The sequence below is a fragment of the Oryza sativa genome, chromosome 12, assembly GCF_034140825.1.
Source record: "Oryza sativa Japonica Group chromosome 12, ASM3414082v1".
Lineage (NCBI taxonomy): Eukaryota > Viridiplantae > Streptophyta > Magnoliopsida > Poales > Poaceae > Oryza > Oryza sativa.
The window spans coordinates 1,244,887-1,271,249 of record NC_089046.1 but is presented as its reverse complement, the minus strand read 5'-3'; the positions used below and the strand labels follow the sequence as shown (position 1 = coordinate 1,271,249).

The window sequence follows — 26,363 nt, the reverse complement described above, 5'->3', positions numbered from 1 at the left end:
TTCATTCCTTTTGTATGTTTCTTCTTCCTTTCCTTCTTTCCTCATTCCTTGGCCGACGCTCACAATGGCATGGCCAGTACACGGCGATGCGACCACTTATCTATAAGGCAATTCGGTGACCCGATCGACATGCTGGCATGGTCCAGCACTCTGTAGCACGGCGGCGCTGTTTGCTCGTGACATGGGCGACTCTAAGGGTGTAAGTGGCTAACCCGCGAATCTACTTACATGTCAAAATAAGCGGTACTACTTACACCGTAAGACGGTCATGGCACAATCAACACGCTGTTAGGGTTTGCACATGACGATGCGCTGTCGAGTAGGTATGGTCGTCGGACCTGCTCTGGCATGGCGTCTGCTGGGTACGACCGTTGGGTGGCGTGGCACTATGCGGGGGCGTGGCTGGTTAAGCGCACCTGCTTAGTGTGGTTGGCGCTGCAGCACATGGCCGACCGGTGCAGTGGCCAGCTCAGCCGCTATGCGCGGCATGGCGATCTCAGTCGATCCGGTGCATTACAGCGGCGTATGTCATACGGGATGTGGCTGGCACGTGCGCATGTAGTGAGGGTTGTTGGTTATGGAGGTTGGTGCCTGGACTACCCCAATCGGCTTGCGCCATTGACTCAAAAGAAGGTGTTGGTGGTATGAGAGTCACAGAAATGAGACGAGAAAGTTGCAAGTGTTTCATTTTTGTGGTTCAATATATAAAATACAAATCAGTTTGTCAATTTTTTTTCCTTACCTTCTTCTACCTTAATCTCCATTAGAACGTTATGCTGATAACGTATTACACATAACTAAAAGAGAAAAGAAACACAAGATATGAGGAGACATGGTATTTTTATTTAACTTTTTTTTAAGAACACAACATGGAAGCCCCGCTGTTAAAAAGACTTTATTAAAGAATTAAAGAAAAAAGGAGTCCAAAGAAAATTACAACAAAGGAATCTAACCCATGACTACAGATTTGTCTCTCTCATTTAATCTAAACAATAAAAGTAGAAGATCACTTTTAGCATGTGTTTGGTTGGGAGGATATCCCGGGATGGGATGAGATCATCCCATTTTTATGGCTGTTTGGTTGAGGCACTATGAGGGATAAGATGGTTCCAAAAGAGAATATTCCTTCAATATTCGGGACAACCCCATCCGGAAAAAAGGGGCGGACGAAATGATCCCACCTCGCACCCGTGACTCGCAACTCACGCGCGGTAAGAGCAGAAGCGCTTCACCTCTTTTTTTCCTCTTCCTTCTTATCTCTTCTCTGTCTATTCCTTCCTAGGGTTTGCAAGGGTGGCGGCGGTGCGTGCTTGGCCTGGGTGAGCCGGCGCGCAGGGGCAAGGCGGCGGCGGGTCGCGGCTGCGGCGGCGCGGGTGTGGGTTGCGGAGGCGCGCGCGGCTGCAGCGGCACTAGCGGGAGCTCGAGCCGGCGCGCGAGCAGGGGCTGCGGTGAGGCGGCGCGGCGCGGCGCGGCTCGGGCTGCGGTGAAGCAGCGCGGCGCGCGGCTGCAGCGGCACCGCGGGCATGGGCTGTGGAGGCGCGCGCGGCTGCAGCGGCGCTCGCGCGAGCAGGGGCACGGCGGCACTCTCGGGAGCTCGAGCCGGTGCGCGAGCAGGACACGGCGGCGTTGGACCTCATCACCTTCGATTCGAAGTGTTCGTAGCCACCAACTGCATATCGGGGTTCCCAATATCCACGGTAAAAATACCCTAAACCTTGGATGAGGATTTCGTTTTCAGATCTGTGCATATCTGTTTTTGTTGAAGAATGTGTGAAATTCCTTTATCAATTGCTTGACAGTAGATGTTGTCCATGTGTTTTTTTTGTTGTATTGTAGATGGACAAGAGGACCAAGCTTTTAGTTTGTATTGCTGATACAAATTTATTGTTGTCGATGATGGCCATGATTAGTAGGTCTAGAAAAAGAAAGAGATGTTCAAGGAGAGAAGGTATTAGATATGGCCCAATGGTTGAAAGGGATAAGAAAAGAATTGAGTACCTATAAACTAAAATTTGGTGGAACGATACAACTTGTATCAACATGCTTAGACTTAGAAGGGCAAGTTTCTTTCGTTTTTGTAAGCTTTTTAGGGATCGTGGTTTACTTGAAGATACTATTCACATGTGTATTGAGGAACAAGTGGCTATGTTTTTGCATACAGTGGGTCATAACCTTAGAAATAGATTAGTTCGCACTAATTTTGATTGGTCTGGAGAAACAGTTAGCCGTTATTTGAACCAAGTCCTTCATGCAATCGGTGAGCTACGAGATGAACTAATCAGCCCCCCCCCCTCATTGGACACTCCAACTAAAATAGCCAGAAATCCTAGATGGGATCCTTACTTTAAGGTCTGAGATTCATCCCTATCTAAATTTATCTTTATGTGAACATTGATATATGGTCCCTAATTTTTAATGTTGTTGAACACAAAATAGGATTGTATTGGAGCTATTGATGGCACACATATTAGAGCCTCGGTTCATAAGAATGTAGAGTCTTCTTTTCGTGGTAGGAAGTCCCATGTCACTCAAAATGTAATGACAGCCGTAGATTTTGATCTTCGGTTTACTTATGTCTTGGCTGGTTGGGAGGGGACAACACATGATGTTGTAGTTTTAAGAGATGCTTTGGAACGTGAAAATGGCCTCCGTGTTCCACAAGGTAATAGATTACTATAGTTTATCAAATTATCCATGACAAATGTTGATATTTAGGAATGTGACCAACTTGTCGATCATATAATAGGCAAATACTATCTAGTTGATGCTGGATATGGAGCCAAACAAGGATTCTTGCCTCCTTTTCGTGCTGTCCGGTACCATCTGAATGAATGGGGGAATAATCCAGTACAAAATGAGAAGGAGTTGTTCAACTTAGACACTCATCCCTCCGTGTGACGGTTGAACGTGCATTTGGGTCACTAAAGAGGAGGTTCAAAGTGCTTGATGATGCCACTCTATTCTTCCCATTTCGAACTCAAGTAGATATTGTTGTAGCTTGTTGTATTATTCATAATTGTGTCGTAAATGACGGAATTGATGAGCTTATAGCTCCGCCTGATTGGTCAAGTGAGGACATTGATGAATCGTCAACCGACCAAGCGAATGACCATGCATTGATGGTTCAGTTCAGGCACGGCTTAGCTGATCAGATGTGGGCTGACCGTAATAGCCATCATGGAATGTAATATGTAGCTGGGCTACTTGTATTTCTACCTTATTTACTATATTTCATTAGTATTCAATGAACATTTTTATGTATTTCATTTGTATGGACAGCTTGTTGTAGTCCATTTGCTAAATTGCATTTGTATGGATAAATCTATTGTTGTATGCTGAATTTATGGTTTGATGAATGCTGAGTTGGTTGACATATTGTTGAATGGTCATTTCATTGGTTGATAGTTGAATGCTGAATTTTTTGGGTTGATGTATTGCTGAATGGTGAATTTTTGGGTTAATATATTGCTGAATGTTTAATTTCTAGGTTAATATGTTGCTGAATGGACAATTTCTGTTTAATATATTGCTGAATGGTGAATTTCTGGGTTAACATATTGCTGAATGTTTAATTTCTGGGTTAATATGTTGTTGAATTGACAATTTATGTTTACCATATTGCTGAATGGTCAATTTCTCGGTTTACATATTGCTAAATGGTCAATTTCTGGGTTTACGTATTGCTGAATGGATGTTTTCTGGTTCATTTGACAGCAGGTAGGAAATGGACAACAATAGTGGCAAGGGAGGAAGCACCCATGCTTCATGGACGTCAGCTATGTCATCTTTCATGCTGAAACACCTTGCCAATCTTGTGGCCGGTGGCACAAGTACCTCATCTGGCTTCAAGGCAGTGCATCTCAATGCATGTGCGAGGGCTGTGAATAAAAGGTTTAACAGTACTCTCACGGGTGAGCAAATTAAGAATCATTTGAAGACATGGCAAAGAAAGTTTACAAAGATAAATAGGCTTAGGAAAGTTAGTGCTGCTGGTTGGGATGAGAAAAATTTCATCATTACTCTTGATGATGAGCACTACAATGGCTATATTGAGGTAAATGTCTTGACCTAGTGCTTTATTCCATTCATTTTTTTATTGCATTTACTTAAACAAAAATTTTGTTTCACCGAAGGATCACAAGGCTGATGCTGATTATTTTAACAAACCTCTTGCGCACTATGGTGAGATGCTTACAATATTTGGTAGCACCATGGCTACGGGAAAGTATGCAAAGGACTCAAGTTCAGTCCTAGGAACAGAGGATGTCCAAGAGGAAAATGATGAAGAGGAAAATGATGGCCCTGCCACTACTGATGATCGTCCGGAGGCATCATCTGCAAGCAAGCCAAAGAAAGCTAGAACACAAGAAATTGAAGATGATGGGCTGATTGGTGCATTCACCAGTGTTGGTGACAAGTTAGCTTCTGCTATACTAAAGGTCGCTGAGCCAGACAATAAACTGCCAGATGGTTTATTTGAAACCTTGAAAAGCCTTCCTGGGTTTGAGGAGATCCACGTATCTGTTTACTATGCTCATTTGGTTGCTAACCCTCACATTGTTAGAGCTTTTGATGGACTTCCTTTCGAAAACAAGATACATTGGGTCCATTTGTTCATTAATGAGAAGTTTCCTGGATCAATGTAGCGTTGTTAGATGAGTTGGGTAGTTCTTTTGGTATTATGTGTTGCCGGTGGGCCCATGGTCATGTATGACTTGTACTGCCAATATGTTGTAGGCAGTGAACTCTTAGGTGCAAGACTTAAATTTGCTATTATGTGTAAGACCTTAATTTGCTATTATGTGCACGACTTGAAACTTCTTATTATGTTTGGCTTGGACTCTATGTATGGATTGAAATGGGATCAGATGTGAGCTAATTATGTGTGATTGTTTTTTGAGGGGTTGATTATGGAACTGCTAGTATTGTTCATTATTTGGTAGCTTGTCCAGTATGCTGAAATGAAGTTGCTGGAGCTTATTTTCAAATATAGTGATATGGATGGTATTTCATTTTTTTGATATAGTGTGGTCATCATGTAGAAATATTATTTTGTAGTTTGTAGACTATGAGAGAGGTAACCTCACCAACTAATGTGTGGAGGTAATTGTATCCAAGCATCCCATGTTCATCCCTCCATCCAAACAAAATATAGGATCATTCCAACCTATCGTATCCCTCAAACCAAACAAAAAATAGGGGTGGTTCTATCCCTTCAACCAAACAAAAACAGAACCATCCCATTCCAAAAATCAGGGATAAAACCATCCCATCCTAACCCATCCCTAAACCAAACACATGCTTAAGGAGCTGCCTTCAGGATAACAAAGAAGGGAGCTTATTATCAAAAATAAAACCATTCCGCTTTCAAATATTTCAAGTCCCAAGCAAAAATATTTCCATGAAACAGAGTTCATGATCTTTTTCTCGTTTAATGTTCTTTTTAATGTAAGCTAAGCCAAGCTTCTCCTCTCTTTATATACTGTATAGTATATATATGTAAATATGGAATTAGGTGCGATATATGGCTGGTCTTCATGGCCCAAGCCCAAGTAGCCCGAGTTTGTCGATAAAGACCACCAATTTTGATATTTTCTCTCTTATAATGCACGACAAAGTATTTTTTCTCGTAATACACAACGAAGCAAGAGTAAAATGTGCCACGCATCCAAACCACTGAACACAATGGCATAGGGAATTTGAGTAGCAAAATACATACGATTGTTGTGATTAAAATTTTACATTGTAAACAAATAAATAATACTGCTCCAGTATTTTCGAGTAATTGATGAACGGATTAACGGTGGCACGTTGTCAAGCTTTTAAATTGTGCGGCTTTTAAAACTTTCTATATAAAAATTCTTCTGATATTGTTTTAATTTTTTATGGTAATATTGTTTTAAATTTATTTTAACTTTATAATTAATTCATTCATCCATATCCTTATATAAATATTAAAAAATCATGAATTTGCTGTTTAGTGTATATCCAAGTACTGCTTAGTACTAGTATTTGTTACTCCCTCCATCCCCTAATATAAGGAATTTTGACATTTTACCTACACTGTTTGACCGCTCGTCTTATTAAAAAATTTGTACAAATATAAAAAACAAAAAGTTGTGCTTAAAGTACTTTGGATAATAAAGTAAGTCACAAATAAAATAAATAATAATTTTAAAATTTTTAAATAAGACGAATAGTCAAACAGTGCAAGTAAAATGTTAAAATCTCTCGAGAATGGAGATGTTAAAATCTCTATATTCTCGAGAATGGAGGGAGTAGCTTCACGAGAAAAGAACGTGACCAACCTAAATAGACGGCACGTGACCAACCTACCAAAGGATATAAGTATGGTTAGCTGCAGGCGTGCTAGACTGGTGTTACTGCTAGTGTGGCTCGACGAGAAGAGTTGAATGACCGAGACGGGAGCTTATTTGGCAGACAGTGACCGACCACGACGCTCTGCTGTGTTCGAACCACACGGTTCGGAACACTTTGTCCCTATAAAAAAAACAGAGTAACCCTTATCACAAGTGATGATTAAAATGACTTTAAAAAGTAAATTAATATAATTTTTTAAACAATGTCTTTATTAAAAAAAATTAAAATACACACCGTTTTGCCAGGTTTAAAAAACCTTTGTATAAAATACAATCTCTGTCACAAGATAAACCACCCTCATCCAATACAAGTTGGTTTATTTTTCTGTTATAAAATAAACCATTCTCGTTTGGTACGTGTTGGCTTATTTTGTGAAGAAAGGAATAAATGTTTAATTTCGGCGGACATTGACCGACCACGACGCATGCATCACGCATGCAGTGGCCGATTGCAGGCCGGACAAACGTCCATTATATTTTATTGACGAATTAAGCTGACGGCGGCGGGCCAGCTACTATTCCGGCCGCCTACGTCCGCCGTGCGTGGCCTCCTGTGCTTCACGATGCAGCCTGCTGGTGGTGCCCTGTAGGTACGGGTACCTAGCATCTCTATGTGGCCTCTTCCGACGCCCCGCATTCGCAAATAAGGGCCTGTTTGTTACAGCTACAACTCCTAAATATAAATATAACTCTAGGAGTTGAGTCTGGAGTGGATTTATGGAGTTGCCTAAACCTATCTCCACAACTCTAATATATTTTGTGAGAGAGCTCCACCCAACTCCACTCTCAATTTTAGTGGAGCTGAAACTGTTTGGCTGAGCTCCAGCTCCAGAAGAGATGGAGTTGGAGCTGGAGCTGTACCAAACAGGCCCTAAGCCGTCGTACCGCGTACGCGTACGTATAACCTCGCGTCTTTACAGTCTACAACTACAGGCAGCAAAGCTATATACAGTACACGTTCTTGCCCTCATTGCCACATAGTACAATGTACACAAAACCCCAGATCGAATCTCACCCTTCCTTCTTACTCCACTTACTATTGCTAATTAATTCTCAACATGTATATGGATGATCCTGAATATTCTCAACTGGATATATACATTGATCTGATCAACTAGACTAGAGTCACTATTAATTAATAATCATCGATTAATTAAGTCCTGTTAATTCCCGATTCTGCCCTCCGCCATACCAAGTTACCAACCCACGGCTTCTCCTGTACTTCCATTCGACTCCCTTTATATATATCATCAGTAGCTCCATACTTGAGCATCCTTGATGCTTCCCTTTCCTCCAGCAGCGCCATTGCTACTGAATCTGAAGCACCACCACTCCATCTCCATTGCTGCAAACTACAAGCCGCCACTAATTAATTAGCAAAATGGAGAAGCCGGGTGATGATGAGAAGCTGACGGTTCCTCTGTTGGAGCCTAAGCCGGCTACCTACAAGCATCAGGAAGATGATGATGCAGAGGAGGATGAGGTTGGATCGGTGAGGCGGCGAGTGGTGGAGGAGAACAAGAAGCTGTGGGTGGTGGCGGGTCCTTCCATCTGCGCCCGCTTCTCCTCCTTCGGCGTCACCGTCATCAGCCAGGCGTTCATCGGACACATCGGCGCCACCGAGCTCGCCGCCTACGCCCTCGTCTCCACCGTCCTCATGCGCTTCAGCAATGGCATCCTGGTAAGTCATGCCGCTGATTCCCTTTTTACTTATTATTACAGAGTTATCATTACACAGTTTTGGGTTTAAATTATTATTACTACGTTGTAACAATTCAAATTGATCTTTCTTTTTACCTGTTTCGTGTTTTCGGCAACTAGCTGTTTTTTATTTCTAAAAGCTGACTTTGATGACGTTAAGTTTTGACTTAATTGTGCCGATTCAGAGACTAACAGCGCCGCGCGCGCTGGAAGTTTTTTGTTGTGCTTTAATTTGCCCATCGATTAATTGAGACAAACAATGGATGTTCAGTTGCTGTCTTTATAGGTTCAAAACAGAGTGTTCGATCTTGTCCAGCATTGTTGTACTATAGCTAAGAAGCTATAGGCTCGATTTTTTTTTTAAAAAAAATGGATATAGTACATACTGCAGGAAGAAAATTAATCATGTGAGACCTTGCCTCCTTGGATTTTCAAAGTACTAGTAAAACTTTGAAGTAGACTCTTGACCTAGCCATCCTTCCCTTGCACGGCTTTCTCTCCAGACATTAATTAGTACTTCCTCCGTCTCTAAATACTTGACGCCGTTGACTTTTTTAAATATGTTTGACCGTTTATGTTATTTTAAAAAATGAGTAATTATTAATTATTTTCCTCTCATTTGATTCATTGTTAAATATACTACTACTACTCAAATTTCTTAATAATATTCACAAAAGTTTTTAAACAAGACGAATGGTCAAACATGTTTAAAAAAGTCAACGGCATTAAATATTTAGGGACGGAAGGAGTATATAGCATCTACCTCATGTATTCTTTTTGCCGGGTCTTTTTTCATGTGTATTCTTGTTGGATCTTCTGATATATATTTTTTTTCTTCAGTAATTAAAGTAGTTTGTACTACCTCTGTCTACTAGCTGTGCAACAATAGCAAAAGTCTTTACCTAGATTTTTTGAACGGAATATACAAATAAAACATAACCAGACCATACTACAAGTCACTCCTATGAAAACTTCTTTTTACTAAATATTAATTTGCACTATAAGTCATCTATTGATATGCATATAAAAACAGTATATACTACAAATTAACCGTATATGCACATTGTTGTAAATTGCAGCTTGGCATGGCGAGCGCATTAGAAACGTTGTGTGGACAATCATATGGCGCCAAGCAATATCACATGTTGGGCATCTATCTACAACGCTCATGGCTAGTTCTCTTCTGTTGTGCAGTCATCCTTCTCCCGGTCTATATCTTCACAACTCCACTCCTAATCGCTCTTGGTCAAGACCCTGAGATCTCTGCTGTCGCTGGCACCATCTCTCTATGGTACATCCCCGTAATGTTCTCTTACATATGGGCATTCACGCTCCAAATGTACCTACAAGCGCAGAGCAAGAACATGATTGTCACTTACCTTGCCTTCCTCAATCTTGGGATTCACCTCTTCTTGTCATGACTCCTAACAGTCAAGTTCCAACTTGGTCTTGCTGGGGTCATGGGATCCATGGTCATCTCCTTTTGGATCCCTGTGTTTGGCCAGCTCGCTTTTGTCTTCTTTGGTGGTTGCCCTCTAACATGGACAGGGTTCTCATCCTCTGCTTTTACTGATCTTGGTGCTATTATGAAGCTTTCGCTATCGTCTGGAGTGATGCTTTGGTAAGTAACATGGTTATGTTTATATGTATATATGAAATTTTTGACAAAAAAAATTGATGATAGCAAATAGAAAGTTAATATTTTAGATGCTAATTGTTAATCAAGTTCTTTTATACAAATAATTAGAAGCTCATTAATTTATTCTCATTTTTCTTTTACCTTTTCAGTTTAGAATTGTGGTACAACACCATATTGGTGCTCCTCACTAGTTATATGAAGAATGCAGAGGTTGCTCTTGATGCTCTTTCTATATGGTAATATATTCCACTCCAATCTGTTGCATATTAGTTTAGAAAACAACAACCAGATCATATTGTATCATGTATATCATTGTATTGTTTTGTGTGTCTCCTCTAGTAATTGAAAAGGTTGCTTATTGAACATTGTTGTTTTCACTTGCAAAATTTGTAGCCTTAATATCAACGGTTGGGAGATGATGATTTCTATCGGATTTTTGTCTGCAATAGGGTAACTTCACGATCTCAGCTGTCACTCACTACGTGGTTCATCTAACTGATGCAACATGAACCATAAATTTGACATATACTTAATGCATGTACATTTTTAGAGTGCGGGTGGCAAATGAACTTGGAGCCGGGAGTGCAAGAAGGGCTAAGTTTGCCATTTTCAATGTGGTCACCACTTCTTTCTTGATAGGATTTGTGTTGTTTGTGCTCTTCCTTTTCTTCCGTGGAAGCCTTGCATACATATTTACTGAAAGTAAGGCGGTAGCAGATGAAGTCGCTGATCTTGCTCCCCTTCTAGCTTTCTCCATTTTGTTGAATAGTGTTCAACCAGTGCTCTCAGGTATGTTACTCCATTTGAAGGACAAGTATATATCAAAGTAATTCAAAATTTAACAATGAAATTACTAATTTTCTAATTATATATAGGTGTCGCTATCGGATCGGGTTGGCAAAGTATAGTTGCCTATGTTAATGTTACATCGTACTACTTGATTGGTATCCCTCTTGGTGCAATACTAGGCTATGTGCTAGGATTTCAAGTAAAGGTAAGGAATTTTTGTATGATAGAATTTCACTAGTTAATCTGGATTTAAGTTGTGTCCCTCACTTATGTTCATTCTTTATGTAGGGTATTTGGATCGGCATGCTTCTTGGAACACTAGTCCAGACTCTTGTGCTTCTATTCATCACACTTAGGACCGATTGGAAAAAACAGGTTGCCTTTTTTTTACCTCTGCTCATATTTTCTTTCTTATCCTCTTTTCTGATTAAATATCTTTTTTCAAATAATATAAGGGTCTCTCTAGAAAATTCATGGGTCATTAGAAGAGCATATTTTTCTCATTTAATGATGTGCTTGATGTTTAATTTTTTTTCAGGTAGAGATTACTCGAGAGAGATTAAACAGATGGTATATGGATGAGAACGGGCGATCACAGAATTCAATAGGAAATGCATGATCTAAAACTTCTGCACACTTGTAAAGAATTTTGATGATTTATGAATCAACCTGTCAAAATGGGATTGTGCTCGGATTTAAGATTTTCAAGGTTTGAACTTTCAAAAAATTCATCAAGGTCACGTATCCACCAAAGAACAATTTTAATCATATGGCTTGGGATGATGGCTTTTCCGCCGGGAAAAGTTATTGTATATATACCCCTTATCCTATTATTTCACCAAGCCCTTGCACAATGTGAGCTTTACATGAATTTTTGTATTAATTAGAAAGAGCATTTGTATGCTTCCATGTAAGTCGATTGTATTCACTATGCTTTATTATCTATCGTGACTAAATTTATTGATTGAACTATCAAATATGAGAAACAGTCAAATTTCACCAAAACAAAACAGAGAGAAACTGGCCATTCGTGTTCTTTTCAAATTCTAGCTACTAGACCATAGCGATCACACTTTTCAAACCATTAAACACTTTGTTTTTTTTTAAAACAAAATATTATATAAAAGTTTTATAGAAAACTCAAAAATGATCATTTTCAATCTCAAAAAAGACCATGCGCTAATTGAGTATCGGCTCCTATAAGCAAATCGGTTAATCCAGCAAAAAGCTATATCAAACGGGCCATTCTGGCATAGTGTTTTGTAATAATGTTTCAATTTTAGAGCATCTCCAAGAGATAACCGATCATGTTACCTAAAGCTATATTACTTTGGAAATTATGTCTAAAACACAGCCTCCAACATATACCCAATCATGGCCCTAATATTCCGACACGCCCAATTCTATCAATGCTCTGGCGTGACTGATTGACCTGGCAGCTAATGGAACCCTCACGATACCCTTCCTTGCCCCGACAGCTGGCGCGCACTCGCGTCCACCTTGCTGACGCGATGGCCCAGTGATGCGCGATCGCCCAAAACCTAGCGCTCGCAGGTCGTTTGCAACGTGACAAAAACGAAACAGATCGCTAGAAACAAATAATTGAAGGAGAGCCCACCTAAGATGACATGACAAATTTCTAACATTTTGCAAAGGGCACTGCTATTGCTAGAGAGGCATGATTTTCGGGCCTATTTTTTAGGAAAAAGTTTGAATTACGCTTGAACTATTGTGGCAGTACGAATTATCCATCTCTATTTAAAAATTAGATATTCTTCACCCTCAACTTTTTATACGGACGAATTATCCCCTGACAGACTCCGGAATGCTAGCGGTTTTGGTCCTACGTGGCGCACATGTAGCAGTCTAGTCAGCATTAAAATATATATATATAAGGTAGAGCCCGCATGTGGTGACCGAGAAAAGAAGCAGAACTGACAAGTGCCCTACCATTTTTTATTTTTTATGCTGACTGGACTGCCACGTGTGTGCCACGTAGGACCAAAACTTCTGAAGATGAAGATGAAGATTAAGTTTTTTACGTAAAACGAGGCGGTATTAACGTATGATTGATTGAGTTTTAATTATTAAAAACTTGAAAAATAGATTAATATGATATTTTAGAGTAACTTTCGTATAGAAAGTTTTCGCACGAAATGCACCGTTTAGCAGTTTGAAAAACGTGTCACAAAAATCTTAATCTTCATCCAACTTTTTGTTGGAGAAAAGAACACGTGCTTGCCCTCCTTGCCACACGATCCAACTGTTAATTCCTGTTAATTTGATCCCTCGTTGTCCGAGAATCCTGATCAGGAGTTACTTACATAGTACAGCTAATTTCCCCCTCTGCCATCCCTACCTACCCGCCATCTGCAGAACCATATAATTTAAGGGCAATCTCTCACAGCAGGTTGTGTTAGAGAGAAGAGTATTAGAGAAGGCTGAAAATATGCGCAAAACAAAACAAGTCGCTAACACATAATTAATTGAGTATTAATTATTTTAAATTTAAAAAATAAATTAATATAATTTTTAAAATAACTTTTTTTATGAATACATACTAGCAGTTTAGAAGACGTGTGGATATAAAACGTGAGCATCATGCTTTCCTTTCGCTGCAGCCTTCCCTTCTTCAATTCAGACAGCTACTAGATAGCAGAAGATATGATTTGATGCAATTGAACTATATTCCACGATGTTGAATTAAATCGTGAGTTAGCTGGTACGTAGTGGTGGTGTGCTGCCGATGGGTTGACGAGAACAAGGTAACAGGGCATGAATTGATGAATAGGATGGCCATTTTTTTTATTATTAACCTTTTTTGTGTTTAAATTTTAAATAAACATCCTAAAACTTATTTTTAAAATTTAAAACTTTTAACCACGCCATCCCGCCTGGCATAACGAAACTAAACTATCATGTTCATCCTCATTTGACTTGACAATAGTATTTCACCACATCAGATCAGCCAATACAATTAAAAGGTCTACTCCCTCCGTCCCAGAAAGAGACGAATCCTGGGGGGAGAGCTTTGTCCCGAAAAAAACCGATTTCTGGACAGAAAACGAGAAACTTCCCATCTATCTCATCCTGTGTGGGCCATAGGTGGACCGCGTATCCTCTCGTTCACACCACGCAAACCTTATCGCATCCCAGTTTTTTTTCTGTCGCGTCTCTCTCTCTCTCTCTCGTTCCTCCTGGATCGATTCCATCGCCCCGTCGCCTCTCTCTCTCGCGTTTCTCTCCATCGCTCCCTCACCCCCTCCCGGATCGATTCCGTCGAAGCGGCGGCGTCCAGATGAGCGACCCTTCGAAGCTTCCGACTCCCTCCCTACTGCCGTCGTGCTCCTCCCCACACATCTCTCCCCGCTCCACGCCGCTCCCCCTCACTTCCGCAACTCCCTGCGGAGTTCCCCATCCACCAGGATGCGGGCGCTTCGATACAGCGGGGGAGGGTTGCGAGCGGTTAGATCCGATGCCGGAGGCGGCTCCTTTCGAAGGATTTGCCTCGATGGCAGAGTTCGAGGCAGCGGCGGAACAGTTTAGGGTTTTCATTCAAGAGACGAAAGCCAAGGCGGAGGAGGCGTATCAGCTTGCGGTTTTGATCCAAAAGGCGGCGGCGGGAGGGGGCTCAGATGTGGCAGCGGCCTTGGAGGTTTGCAAGAAGGCGGCGGAGGCAACGGCGGCGGGTGGAGCCAGTTCAGATGCGGCAGCGACATCGGAGATTTGCAAGGCGGCAGATGTGATGGTCAAGGAGGTGGCGGCGCGCGCGGATCTGATACAGGAGGGGTCGGCGGAGGAGGAGGCTTACCGACCTCCTGTTCTGATTCCGGTGGCAACAGCTAGGGACTTTGGCGGCAGTATGCGTGGATTGACTCAAAGGTATCTTCACCTTGTTTTCCCTACAACCAATCTGTTCCCCTTATGCAATGAGAGATGCTTTCAATGACGTGTGTAGATCAGATGCACTGGGTGCGGTTGCATCCCAAAATTTTTTTGATTGTACTGCATAGAATATCCTAGGTTAATGTTATTCGGTGTTTTGTATCTTTATAATCATCCAGCTGTTATATGTCGGTCAGTGTTACCAATGTTGAAGTAATGCGGGTTAGCTGGGTTTTACATTTTGTTTTGTGCAAAATTTGGCATGGAGTGAGAAGGGGGTTATGATGACATGTTTCAAATAAAATAAATTAGTGTTAACAAAAATCCAAGCAGTTTTAAACCTAACCAAAGCATTCCTTTCTGTTTTGTTGCCCATAGGTATATTCTGAAATTAGAAATTTTTATTGAGTATAGGAAACAATTATAAACTGTAAGAAATTTGATACTGAACATGCGAATTTTATTTCTCAAAGTTTTTTTTGACTGCTTTATTGCTCAATCAAGAGGCTGATGAAAAATCCAAAATTGTGGTGACACTGTAATGCATGAATATTAATACCTCTGTTTTTAAATATAAAACATTATTGACGTGTAGGACATGATGCTTGATTGATCATCTTGTTTAAAAAAACTAAGTATATATGGTTAATTATTTTGTTCTGACTTGTTTCAATATCAGTAAAGAAACTTACTCCTGAATGCAGCTCGTCGTACTCGCTTTGTTGGCTGCAGCTACCTAGCCAGCGTATGTTGCTTGCTTGACTTGTTCATTTTAACACTGAAACCTATCGTTGAGAAGCTTCAACTTGCTCCAATAGTACAACTGCACCCACAGATAGTTAGGCTGTCATTCATAGCTAATTAAATTAACTAGGTAACCTTGATGTTGTTCTACGAGAATTACCGTGGATGCTATACTTTGATTTCTGCAAATCTTTTTCGATTGTTATACTTCTATTATTCACTGGATTTGATCCTTTAACTAGGCCACGCATATATAAACTGATGTACTCTACTTTTGGCTTTCATTGCGTTCAGTAGTCCATTTGGTCTATACTTCAATTTAGACATTGCTTATTTACATGGGTCAGCACTATCTTTTTAAAAAAATGTATCGAATATATAATGTAATCGAAGTACATTTCAGTTTGATTCCATGATAGATTCATCTTTACATCCCATCTTGTATTAACTGTCACTGTGTTTTATCCGTTACAGGACTATGTTGGGAGATGATAGCGACCACATGGCCATGTTCGAGAAGAAGGCAAGCGTCACGCAAACTGACATGAAGGAGAAGAGGGGAAAAGCTAAAGATGTTAGCATCGACGAGGACAAGTCAAGCGATGATGATGTTGATATGGTCATTGGGGGATATGCGCAAGATCCATACGATGATAGCGGCCTAGAAGAACTCCTACAAGACCAAGACGCACTGGAAAAATCGGTAAAAAAATTTCTAGAGTGTTTTCATAGTAAAAAATTTAGATGAATGCTTCAATTATGTGTTGATTGTGTGCCTGTTTGGTGATTATGAATGGTGGCCTAACAAAGTACCTCGAAGTAGGTACCCTTTTGGTATTGTATGAAATTATGTGTAATTATGGTAGTACTTTAGATTAGGTGGTTATTGATAGCAGCCTAAGAAGGTATGTTAAAGTAGGCACCCTTTTGGTATTGTATGAAATTATGTGTAATTGTGGTAGTACTTTAGATTAGGTGGTTATTGATAGCAGCCTAAGAAGGTATGTTAAAGTAGGCACCCTTTTGGTATTGTATGAAATTATGTGTAATTGTGGTAGTACTTTAGATTAGGTGGTTATTGATAGCAGCCTAAGAAGGTATGTTAAAGTAGGCACCCTTTTGGTATTGTATGAAATTATGTGTAATTGTGGTAGTACTTTAGATTAGGTGGTTATGAATAGCAACCTAACAAGGTATGTTAAAGTAGGCACCCTTTTGGTATTGTATGAAAGCATGTGTAATTGTGGTACTGGATGAGATTAGGGGATTATGATGATGCATGTAATGTTGATTTTACATTGTGACATATATATAAAACTCCCTCGTTCCCTTTTGATCAGCGCATAAGTAAAACTAAAATGTTCCAATTTGATCAACGCATTAGCCTAGGACGGTGGCCATGACTCTTAGATTTGCATGCTGATTTAATTTTTGCATGCATGCAAGGAGACGCTAGCCATTCATTTCGCATACTAGGCACTAGTTTTAATAAAAAAACGGGGTCTCTCTCTCTCTTCCGTTTTGCATGCAAGTAACTGAAGTGCTAATTGTGCCTTTTATGAGGTGGGCTTTAAATGATAATGGGAGAAATTTACTTCACCTTGGTCTCGCTGCACGATTGCAATACGTCGATCAAAAGGGAACGGAGGGAGGATGAAATTTAGGCAAAAGCTCAAACCATGATAAAACTTTCCACATGACATGATACTCAAATGCTGATACTGCATTGTCATATATACAATCTGAAATGTAGCCAACAAAAGCTGAAACCATCATAAAACTTCATATTACATATTACAAAAGCTGAAACCATCATAGAACTTGCCACATTGCATGATTAGTTGCATTTACTTGAGTAATACTGATATTACTTTATCATATATACAACATCACATTTAACCAAAAGCTGAAACTACGATAGACCTTCCCATTTTGCATAATTTACTGCACTTGATTGGCTAATGCTGATATGACCTTTTCATACAGTTCACGACCACAACTAAGGGTATTAGGGAGAATGTCCAGACGCTCTAGCCTCTCTTTACCCATATGAGGTATTCTGTATCCATTTCCACCATCAGCTTCCATAACCTCTAACAAGCAAGATTGTAGTGTTAGGAACACCCTATTTAGCTTGTTGTCATCATAGGCCTGAAATTCCTGCTCAACATTATGTATTAGCTCATCCATATTCCTAGATATCCTTCTATATGTTAATGATTGTAGCGATGCAAAGAACCCAAGATCTAATGCATTCATATCTGGGGAATTAGGAGGCTGATGCATAAGGCGGATGTCAAACCCTGTTTGGGATACTGCATAGGCAAATTGATAATCATCCACTGGCACATGAGCAGGAGCATTGTCTTGCTGAATCCATATAGTGCTGTGTGCATCGTCTCGAGGCCAACTTGATATAATAGCTGGTAGTACTTTAGCAATCAGAAACGACCTTACGGTGTCTCGATCAACCTTGATTGTCTTGGTGACTAGAGTTCCCCTTGGCCTGTTTTGACTTGTCCTTTGTGCTGGTTCCTATGTATATAACATTAAGTAAGTTAGATAAGCAATTAAGTTTCACATCACATCACTAAGTAAAAATGCATATATTAAGAGGTTATAATACCTTTTTGGTGAAAGGCCACAAGCCTATCTTGCCGTCAAAAGTGCAGATACCTTCTTCATTGTATCTAGGCCTAGCAACTGCTGCCAAGAACATCACTTTATCAATAGAATTCTTGTTTTGCACGGGTCTGTACGGATCATCCTCCCAATGGACCAGGTAAAAAGTTCTTGTCTTTTTAGTGGTATTGAACCATTTTTCATCGATGTGCACAATGTTGCGCATATCAACAAACTTCGGTTCATTTGGCAAAGTATGCCAATCTAACATGGAAATACACCATTGCAGCCTTGATCGTTTGTTCTCTTCCTTCAACAATGGCTTTAATGTGTTTGAGTGACGTCTTATCAGCCCTTCTTTCAACATCCTATGAAGCGTGCTTTTTGGTATACCCGCAGCTGATGCAAATGACCGTAATGTGCCCCTTAGTTGCAGGGGGGCATTAGCAACATCTGACAAGTCAATTTCATTCTTCTTGCGACCAGAATTAGTTTTCTTTCTAGAACTTACATTGACTGGAATTCCCTGTGCACGGCACTGCTTTGCTCTTCGCCAAATATCTTGCACTCTACCCCTTTTGATATTGAACATTTCAGCAACTTCAGTTGTTGCTTTTTTTCTTAGTCTTCCATTGATAGTTTTCTTAACCAATGCATCATATATCTCTTGCCTTTGTATGTTGGTAAGATTTTTGTTTGGATGTTCATCTTCCTCATCTGAATCATCCAACTCCTCTTGTTCAAAAACAATTTCCACATCACCAGCATACACACCGTACTCCTGCATGTCTACAACAACAATTACAAGGTGAGTCGTCTGTACCAATTTAGATGGTGGATATTTTATTATCATGGATCAACATGGTTGTAAACTTATGGCTGATTTTAGATTTCAGAAGGACATAGAAACATTGACACAATTTACTTTATGTGCTGAAATGTCAAATTGACAGTCCATAATTTGCAACTAATGCATCCAATGTTATGTTTAGATTATTCTAGGTAGTTCGCATGATGTCATATTAGTATCTTCTAATTAAAAACATGGTTTCAGTTAATTAATCTTATTCTTCAGTGGTGCTTTATGTACAACCACATTTTATTAATTTTACTAAGTTTGTTATCCATGTCAGCTAAAAGTGCTTTACCTGCTTGCATTTGTAGATGTTCCTCATAGGCATCAGAGTTAACATCAAAAGGAAAGCCATGTTGGTTGTGACCTCCATAAATTTGCAGAATTTCATCCATGGCATCGGCACCGTCTACAATAACAATTACCATGTGAGTACCAAGTCTAATATCAATATTTTGTTAGGTACAATACTATTGCAGCTATTTTATTACATTCTACAATAAAATAATTATGGGCCATTATACTCAGATAGCTCACACATTGCATTATTACAACCAATCATTAGTGCTGATACTTGCTATTTGACATGCCATGCATATTGGCCTAACTGGATATGTGTGACTAAAAGTAATAATGCTTATACTACTCTTCCAATGTAGCCAAATACTTCTATGAATAACTGATCTGTTATGCTATATATATAATGGAACCAATGATTAATATAGGTTACTTTGTGCAGTACAACATCAGCAAAGGAGATTATCATATCTGAAAACCACAATCAAGGTACCAATTTTATATCCATCTCAAATTTAGTTTTGTTGTCTACCTATTTTGTTATTGTACTCTTCACCTTGTTTTTCAATAGAGGTCCATGTCAGCTGTAAATAAACTCATGGAAGTGCTCATGTTTCTTTTTCCCTAACTTGTGCTATTCATGATTGTGATTTTATCAAAAGGTGCTTGTGCTGTAGTCAGGAGAACCATTGGGTATTTTGCTGCTCTAGTTATATTATGGCCATACTTGAATGACTTTTCTACATTGTACAAACTTTGGTGCTGAAGTTCAGGGATTTTTGTGATCTGTATTGAAGGTGCAATCTAACTTTGATATATACTAATACTAGCTCAATATCAGTGGTACTGTAAAGGAAATTATACATGTAGAATCTAGCATATGAGGATTGATCGTAGACAGAAGATAAGCATCATGTGAGCACTATTTGATTAGTTATAGCTAGATACATGTATAACTTGTGATATTATGGAAGGGAATGAACTTCAATATGCCCAACTCATTCACAGAATCGAGCTGGTAAAGAACAAAGAGAAAAAAAACCAAGAACATAGCAGTTCCATCAATGCACATGGTATCTTTTTTAAAAAAAAATGCCAAAGATTTAGAGTGATTTATGCAAGTCATATGTACAAAGATCGATCGTTTACTATTCTTGCTTGCAAGGTCACCTGGATGGTTATGGTTGGCACCTCCCTGTACATCACCTCCAAGTTGATCCTCCTCTTGACCAACATGCATTTCAACTTCTGTAGCCACTGGTTCATTAAGGTCAGGCACATCATGCTCATCTCCCTCATCTGCCACTGGTTCATTAAGGTCAGGCACAGCTTGCTCATCTCCCTCATCTGCTAGTTCATTTAGATCTAAAGCCATGAAGGTGGTGTTTTTGCAGACTCATGAAGTGATAAGTTGGGAGGGAAACTTGTGAGAATGGTTCATTTTGAGCTTTTATAGGGTATCTTGTGCTGGGGTGTGCTCAAATTTGTATTTCTTGCCGCCAAGCAATGGTGTTGTTTGATTCAAATTAGTTGGCGCGCTGGATTAGTGGCCTGTACAGATATTTGGTGCCCATGATTGGTGTACTACTTGTACTACTCTACTCAAGTTGGCTGCAGATATTCAACTTGTATTATTATTTTATTTGTAACTAATGATTGGATGTACTTGTATTGAGGGCATTGTTGTCTTTTGTCACTTGTCCTAAAGTTGCATTGGGATTCTAGGGTTTGTGATTTTGTGGGACGGAGGGAGTAGTTTTGAAATTAAATTTTGTAAGAGTTCATTTTTAAAATTCAAAAAAAATAAAAAGGTTCGAAAAAAAGTTCATCGATGGCCGACACGAGACGGCGACTCGATGTCGATGGTGTCTCCATGCAATGATGTAATGTTTCCCTTCCCGTGATCTCCTTTTTCCGGGATGCATTCGTTGGCATCGTTGGATGATGAATCATTTTTTGTAGCAACCACTTTAATTAATTTGGCAGTGAGCCAGTGACCGTGACGCAGATACATGAGGATGCACTGATGCAGCACAGCAGCGAGGCCGGACAAACATACCATTTATCGATGACGTTGATACCGGTAGGCCACATCGCTGCTAGTAGTACTACTTATATTACTCCATTCATCCAAGAAAAAAAAAGTTAAATTCTAATTGGACTTAAAACTGATGAAGATAAAAGTTACGTTGATGTATATAAAACGAAAAAGTTATTACTCACTCCGTATTTTAATGTATGACGTCGTTAACTTTTTGACAAATATTTGATCTTTCGTCTTATTAAAAAATTATATAATTATGATTTATTTTATTGTGATTTAATTTATCATCAAATGTTCTTTAAGCATGATATAAGTATTTTTATATTTGCATAAAATTTTAAATAAGACGAATGGTCAAACGTTGATTAAAAAGTCAACGACGTCATACATTAAAATACGGAGAGAGTAGTATATAGTTAATTAAGTTTTAATTTTAATTATTATAGACTTGATCGCTCCTCCTCCTCCGTACGCCCGGCCGTGCTTCATGATGGTGGTGGAGGTACGTGGTGGAGATTACCTACAGTATCCGTCGGAAACAGAATACGTATGACTTTTAAAAGAGAAAGTACACGTGATTGCCCTCCTCGCCACATGCTGACATGCATTATGTTTACACACAACCCCTGCCTGAATCGATGATAGTATTCCCACACAAGATAAAGATAAAAGATGATGATGATCAAGTGTAAAATAAGTTGATATTAATATATAATTAATTGAGTTTTAATTATTAAAAAAATAATTAATTTGATATTTTAGAGTAACTTTTATATATAAAATTTTCGCAAAAAAGCGTGTCACGAGTATCCAAAATTTTATCTAATTTTTTATTGGAGAAAAAGAACGGGACTTGAATAATTGTTTATTAATTTCTTCCCACACTGCCCTCCCTACCTACCCACCATCTGCAGCAACCACAGGGCCAATCATGTACTTCCTCGCTCGATCGTCTCTGGCCCCGCCATTAAACGGTAGATGGGGAGACCTGAGCATCATCGATGGATGCTTTCTTTTCCCTCCCTGCAGCCTTCTTCAATTCAGACAGCTACTAATATCTGCAACTCAAAGTATTCGTACTCCTGTTAACTCCATCGATCTCCATTGTTGTGCACTGGAGAGCTAGCTAGCTAGCAGAGTAGCAATGGAGAGGACGACGGAGGATGATGAGAGGCTGACGGATCCTCTCCTGGAGCCTAAGCCGGCGATCAACGGCGGCGGCGGAGGCAGCAACGAGGAGGAAGAAGAGGTTGGGTCGCTGGGGCGGCGCCTGGTGGAGGAGAACAAGAAGCTGTGGGTGGTGGCGGGTCCGTCCATCTGCGCGCGCGCCACCTCCTTCGGCGCCACCGTCGTCAGCCAGGCCTTCATCGGGCACATCGGCGCCACCGAGCTCGCCGCGTATGCCCTCGTCTCCACCGTCCTCATGCGCTTGAGCGTCGGCATCCTGGTATGCCTGATGAACGCTGATTATTCTTGCTTATACGGTAGTACGTAGTACTACTTAATTTAATTACAGGTACAAGTTAGTTTTCGTTAGTACGTGTAACAGTTCAACTCGATTTTTTTTCACATGATTAGTCTTTCTGCAACTAGCAACATTTAAAGACAAAATTTGATACATGATATTCACAAATTATGGTAGTAATTAACCCTTATTTACTAATACGCACCATCAAAACATGGCTTTGTACGAATACACCTTAAAACATCGATCTACTCCCTCCATCCCAAAAATAACCTAATCCTACCCAGGATTAGTTTTTTTTCTTTTTTGACCGAGGAAGTACTCAGCTAAGAAAAGAGAAGACATACAAAATGTCGATTATTCCCTCTAGTCTTCACTCTTGCTAGGGTTCAACAGCGAGAGAGCAGAGAGACTAGGAGATAGGGATACGGTCTGGTTTTCACACCTGAGAGGGCTGGGCTATTCTGGTCGTTTTCAAATATGCTAAAAATGATAAAATAATAGATATGATATTTTCTAGCAAATTAACACGTTCTTTTAGGTGTCCTCTGGTCAAGCCACGTTTTGGGAGTATCCCTAATAAAATCGCTCTTTGGATATCTTGTAGTAAATTTTGCCAATTTTAAAAACATAACTTTAATAATGTTGGAGTCATGACTTAATTATGTCTATCGATACTAATAGCGTCACTAAGTTTTTTTTCTTGAATTTAATTTGCACATCGATTAATTCGTACAAATCATGTATGTTTGGTTTGCCTTTATACTTTCAAAGTGTTTTTTTCCACCATTGTACTATAGATAAGAGTTAGGCTCGATGTAAAAAAAAAGACATGAAACGTACCGAAGGAAGAAAATTATATGGGATACTTGCCTCCTCACATTTTTTTTTCTTCTTGAGAAGGGGATCATCAAATTATTCAACTTTCAAAACACTAATTAATATTTGAAGCAGGCTCTTCATCTAGTCATCCACCCCTTAATCATGGCATTTTCTTCATGCAATAACTATATAGTGTGCTCTTTCTTTATTCTTCTTGGATCTTCCATATCCTATCTTCTTCGTGCTACCTCTGACAACCAGCACTGCAACAATAACAAACTCTTTATGGTACAAAATATACAAATAAAACATAAACATACCTTACTTTAAGTTATAAAAATGTTTATCTTTTACTAACAATCATTTTTTGTTACAAATCATCTTGTACAAAATGCATACATAAACAATTCACTATTAACAATTAATTGATAGTTAACCATACATATACATTATTGTAACTGCAGATAGGCATGGCAAGCGCATTGGAAACTTTGTGTGGGCAATCATATGGTGCTAAGCAATACCACATGTTAGGCATATATCTACAACGCTCATGGATAGTTCTCTTCTGTTGTGCAGTAATCCTTCTCCCAATCTACCTCTTCACCACCCCGCTCCTAATTGCGCTTGGTCAGGATCCCGATATCTCTGTTGTGGCTGGCACCATCTCACTATGGTACATTCCCATCATGTTCTCCTACGTCTGGGGCTTAACAATCCAAATGTATCTACAATCACAAAGCAAGAACATGATCGTTACCTACCTCTCCTTGCTCAACTTTGGACTCCATCTCTTCCTATCATGGCTCATGGTGGTCAAGTTTCACCTTGGCCTTGCTGGGGTGATGGGCTCCACGGTCATTGCCTGTTGGATCCCTATATTTGGTCAGCTCGCATATGTCTTTTTTGGTGGTTGTCCTCAAACATGGACAGGGTTCTCGTCCTCTGCTTTTACTGATCTCGGTGCTATTATCAAGCTTTCGATATCATCCGGAGTGATGCTTTGGTAAGTAACTGTTATGTTTATGTATACATATGAAATTCTGGATAATTTTGATGATAGCAAACAAAAGGCAATATGTTATATCAAGCTAGTGTTAACCAAGTTCTTTCCTATAGCTAATTTGGTAGCTCATTGATTTGTTCTTGTTGTTCCTTTGCCTTTCAGTGTAGAATTATGGTACAACACCATATTGGTGCTCCTCACTGGTTATATGAAGAATGCAGAGGTTGCTCTTGATGCTCTTTCTATATGGTAATATGTTAATATACTATTGTTGCATAGTAGTTTAGAAAATAATAGCCAAAGCATGCATGTTGTATCATGTACATCAATTTATTGTTTTGTGTCTATCCTTTAGTGCTTGAAGAACTTGCTTATTGAGCACTATTGTTTTCACTTACAAAATTTGTAGCCTTAATATCAATGGTTGGGAGATGATGATTTCTATTGGATTTTTGGCTGCAACTGGGTAACTTCATGATCTTACTTGTTACTCATTAAGTGGTTCATCTGACTATTCCATTATGTCCTATAAATTTGACTTATACTTAATACATATACATTTTTAGAGTGCGGGTGGCAAATGAACTTGGAGCTGGGAGTGCAAGAAGGGCTATGTTTGCCATTTTCAATGTGGTCACCACTTCTTTCTTGATAGGATTTGTGTTTTTTGTGCTCTTCCTTTTCTTTCGTGGAAGCCTTGCATACATATTTACTGAAAGTCAAGAGGTAGTAGATGCAGTTGCTGATCTTGCCCCCCTTCTAGCTTTCTCCATTTTATTAAATAGTGTTCAACCTGTGCTCTCAGGTATGTTATTTTATTTGACAGATGAATATATCAAAATAATTTAAACTTTCACTTTGAAATTACAACGTTTTCTAACTATTTATAGGTGTCGCTATTGGATCTGGTTGGCAAACTATAGTTGCCTATGTTAATGTTGCATCGTACTACTTGATCGGTATCCCTATTGGGGCAATACTAGGCTATGCTCTAGGATTTGAAGTAAAGGTAAGGTCCTGGTTGCCATTGTAAATTTCATTAGGAAATCTTAGGTCTAAGCTGTGTTTCTCACTTTTATTAATTGGCTCTATAGGGCATTTGGATTGGCATGCTTGTTGGAACACTAGTGCAGACTCTTGTGCTTTTATTCATCACACTTAGGACTGATTGGGAAAAACAGGTTGGCTTTATTATCTTTTTGCTCATATTTTTTCTTATCTTGTATTTAATTAAATATCTTTTTCACATAATATAAGGGTCTATCTAGAAAAACATGTGGGCCATTGAAAGAGCACACTTTTTTAGATTTTAATGGTGTGCTCTATTGGTTTTTTAGGTAGAGATTGCTCGAGAGAGACTAAATAGATGGTATACGGATGATAATGGAAGATCACAAAATTCGAGAGGAAATCCATGATATGAAACTTTTGCACATTCATAATGGAATTGTAAGAGTTCAAGATCCTTCACGATCACATCATCCATCATCAATGAACCAAATGTTAATCACAAGGCATGGATGATGTTTTTTTCCCCCGAAGTGTCAGACCAAGGAAGAACCACGATGTTAGTGAAGTAACCTTGAATATAAGCCCCTTATCCTTTTTTTTTAGCATGATGCAGCATATGCTTGACCTTTATGTGTTTTATATAATTTTTTTTTGTATTTGTTGGAAAGAGCATGTATGGCTAAGTGCTTGTATGTGAATTGATTGTACCCATTGGGTTTTGTTTTCTACCTTTGAGTAAATTTATGGATTACACTATCAAATGAGAGAAAATATCCACACAAAGTTGTGGGTCATTTGTCCCTTTCTGGAATGAAGTGCTTTGTAAAATGATTCCAGTTTTAAATTGCAGAAGATATGATTTGATGCAATTGAAGTATATTCCACAATTCTTCTCCTCTCCTGCAACCAAGATTTTTTTTAGCCATTTGACGCGCTTTATTGATATCAAAACACACAGTTATAACGTTCACAACAACGTTTAGAAGCTAGGGGGTTCAACCCAGTTACAAGAATTCTTCAAAATGAAAGCATGATCTAGATAATTTATGTGCTACACAATTTGCCTCTTTATTACAATGTTATATGGAGATATTCTCTAAATCAA

The 26,363-nt window shown here is 39.3% G+C and overlaps 3 protein-coding genes and 2 pseudogenes across 7 annotated transcripts; all 5 read left to right on the top strand.

Moving 5' to 3' along the window:
* The first annotated feature begins 1,192 nt into the window (after positions 1-1,192).
* LOC107279599 (uncharacterized) lies at positions 1,193-4,879 on the top strand. Of its 2 annotated transcripts, none has more exons than XM_015763510.3 (3): positions 1,193-1,697; positions 3,718-4,054; positions 4,134-4,879. In XM_015763510.3, exons 2-3 carry the CDS (start codon positions 3,725-3,727, stop codon positions 4,644-4,646), a joined length of 843 nt encoding a protein of 280 aa, XP_015618996.1. In that variant the 5' UTR covers positions 1,193-1,697; positions 3,718-3,724; the 3' UTR covers positions 4,647-4,879. The 2 variants fall into 2 exon arrangements, with proteins under 2 accessions (XP_015618996.1, XP_015618995.1); XM_015763509.3 differs by having other exon boundaries at positions 3,715-4,054.
* Positions 1,704-3,356, top strand: LOC107279598 (protein ALP1-like; annotated as a pseudogene).
* Positions 4,880-7,633: 2,754 nt separating the features above from the next.
* LOC9270120 (protein DETOXIFICATION 21-like) lies at positions 7,634-11,519 on the top strand (annotated as a pseudogene).
* Positions 11,520-13,655: 2,136 nt separating this feature from the next.
* Positions 13,656-20,606, top strand: LOC107277909 (uncharacterized). Of its 4 annotated transcripts, none has more exons than XR_010738224.1 (6): positions 13,656-14,391; positions 15,613-15,841; positions 18,925-19,041; positions 19,339-19,399; positions 20,076-20,228; positions 20,305-20,606. XR_010738224.1 is itself a non-coding variant. In XM_066306173.1 (6 exons), exons 1-5 carry the CDS (start codon positions 13,808-13,810, stop codon positions 20,162-20,164), a joined length of 1,080 nt encoding a protein of 359 aa, XP_066162270.1. In that variant the 5' UTR covers positions 13,656-13,807; the 3' UTR covers positions 20,165-20,180; positions 20,305-20,606. The 4 variants fall into 4 exon arrangements, 2 of the variants coding, with proteins under 2 accessions (XP_066162270.1, XP_015618909.1); XR_010738225.1 differs by lacking the exon at positions 20,305-20,606 and adding an exon at positions 17,125-18,568 and having other exon boundaries at positions 19,353-19,399; positions 20,076-20,169; XM_066306173.1 differs by having other exon boundaries at positions 20,076-20,180.
* Positions 20,607-21,917: 1,311 nt separating this feature from the next.
* On the top strand, positions 21,918-26,059 carry LOC4351382 (protein DETOXIFICATION 21). The gene is made up of 8 exons (XM_015764922.3): positions 21,918-22,401; positions 23,706-24,247; positions 24,410-24,496; positions 24,657-24,713; positions 24,814-25,052; positions 25,138-25,256; positions 25,342-25,428; positions 25,585-26,059. The coding sequence occupies exons 1-8, from the start codon at positions 22,099-22,101 to the stop codon at positions 25,663-25,665; spliced, it is 1,515 nt and encodes a 504-aa protein (XP_015620408.1). The 5' UTR covers positions 21,918-22,098; the 3' UTR covers positions 25,666-26,059.
* The last annotated feature ends 304 nt before the right edge of the window (positions 26,060-26,363 follow it).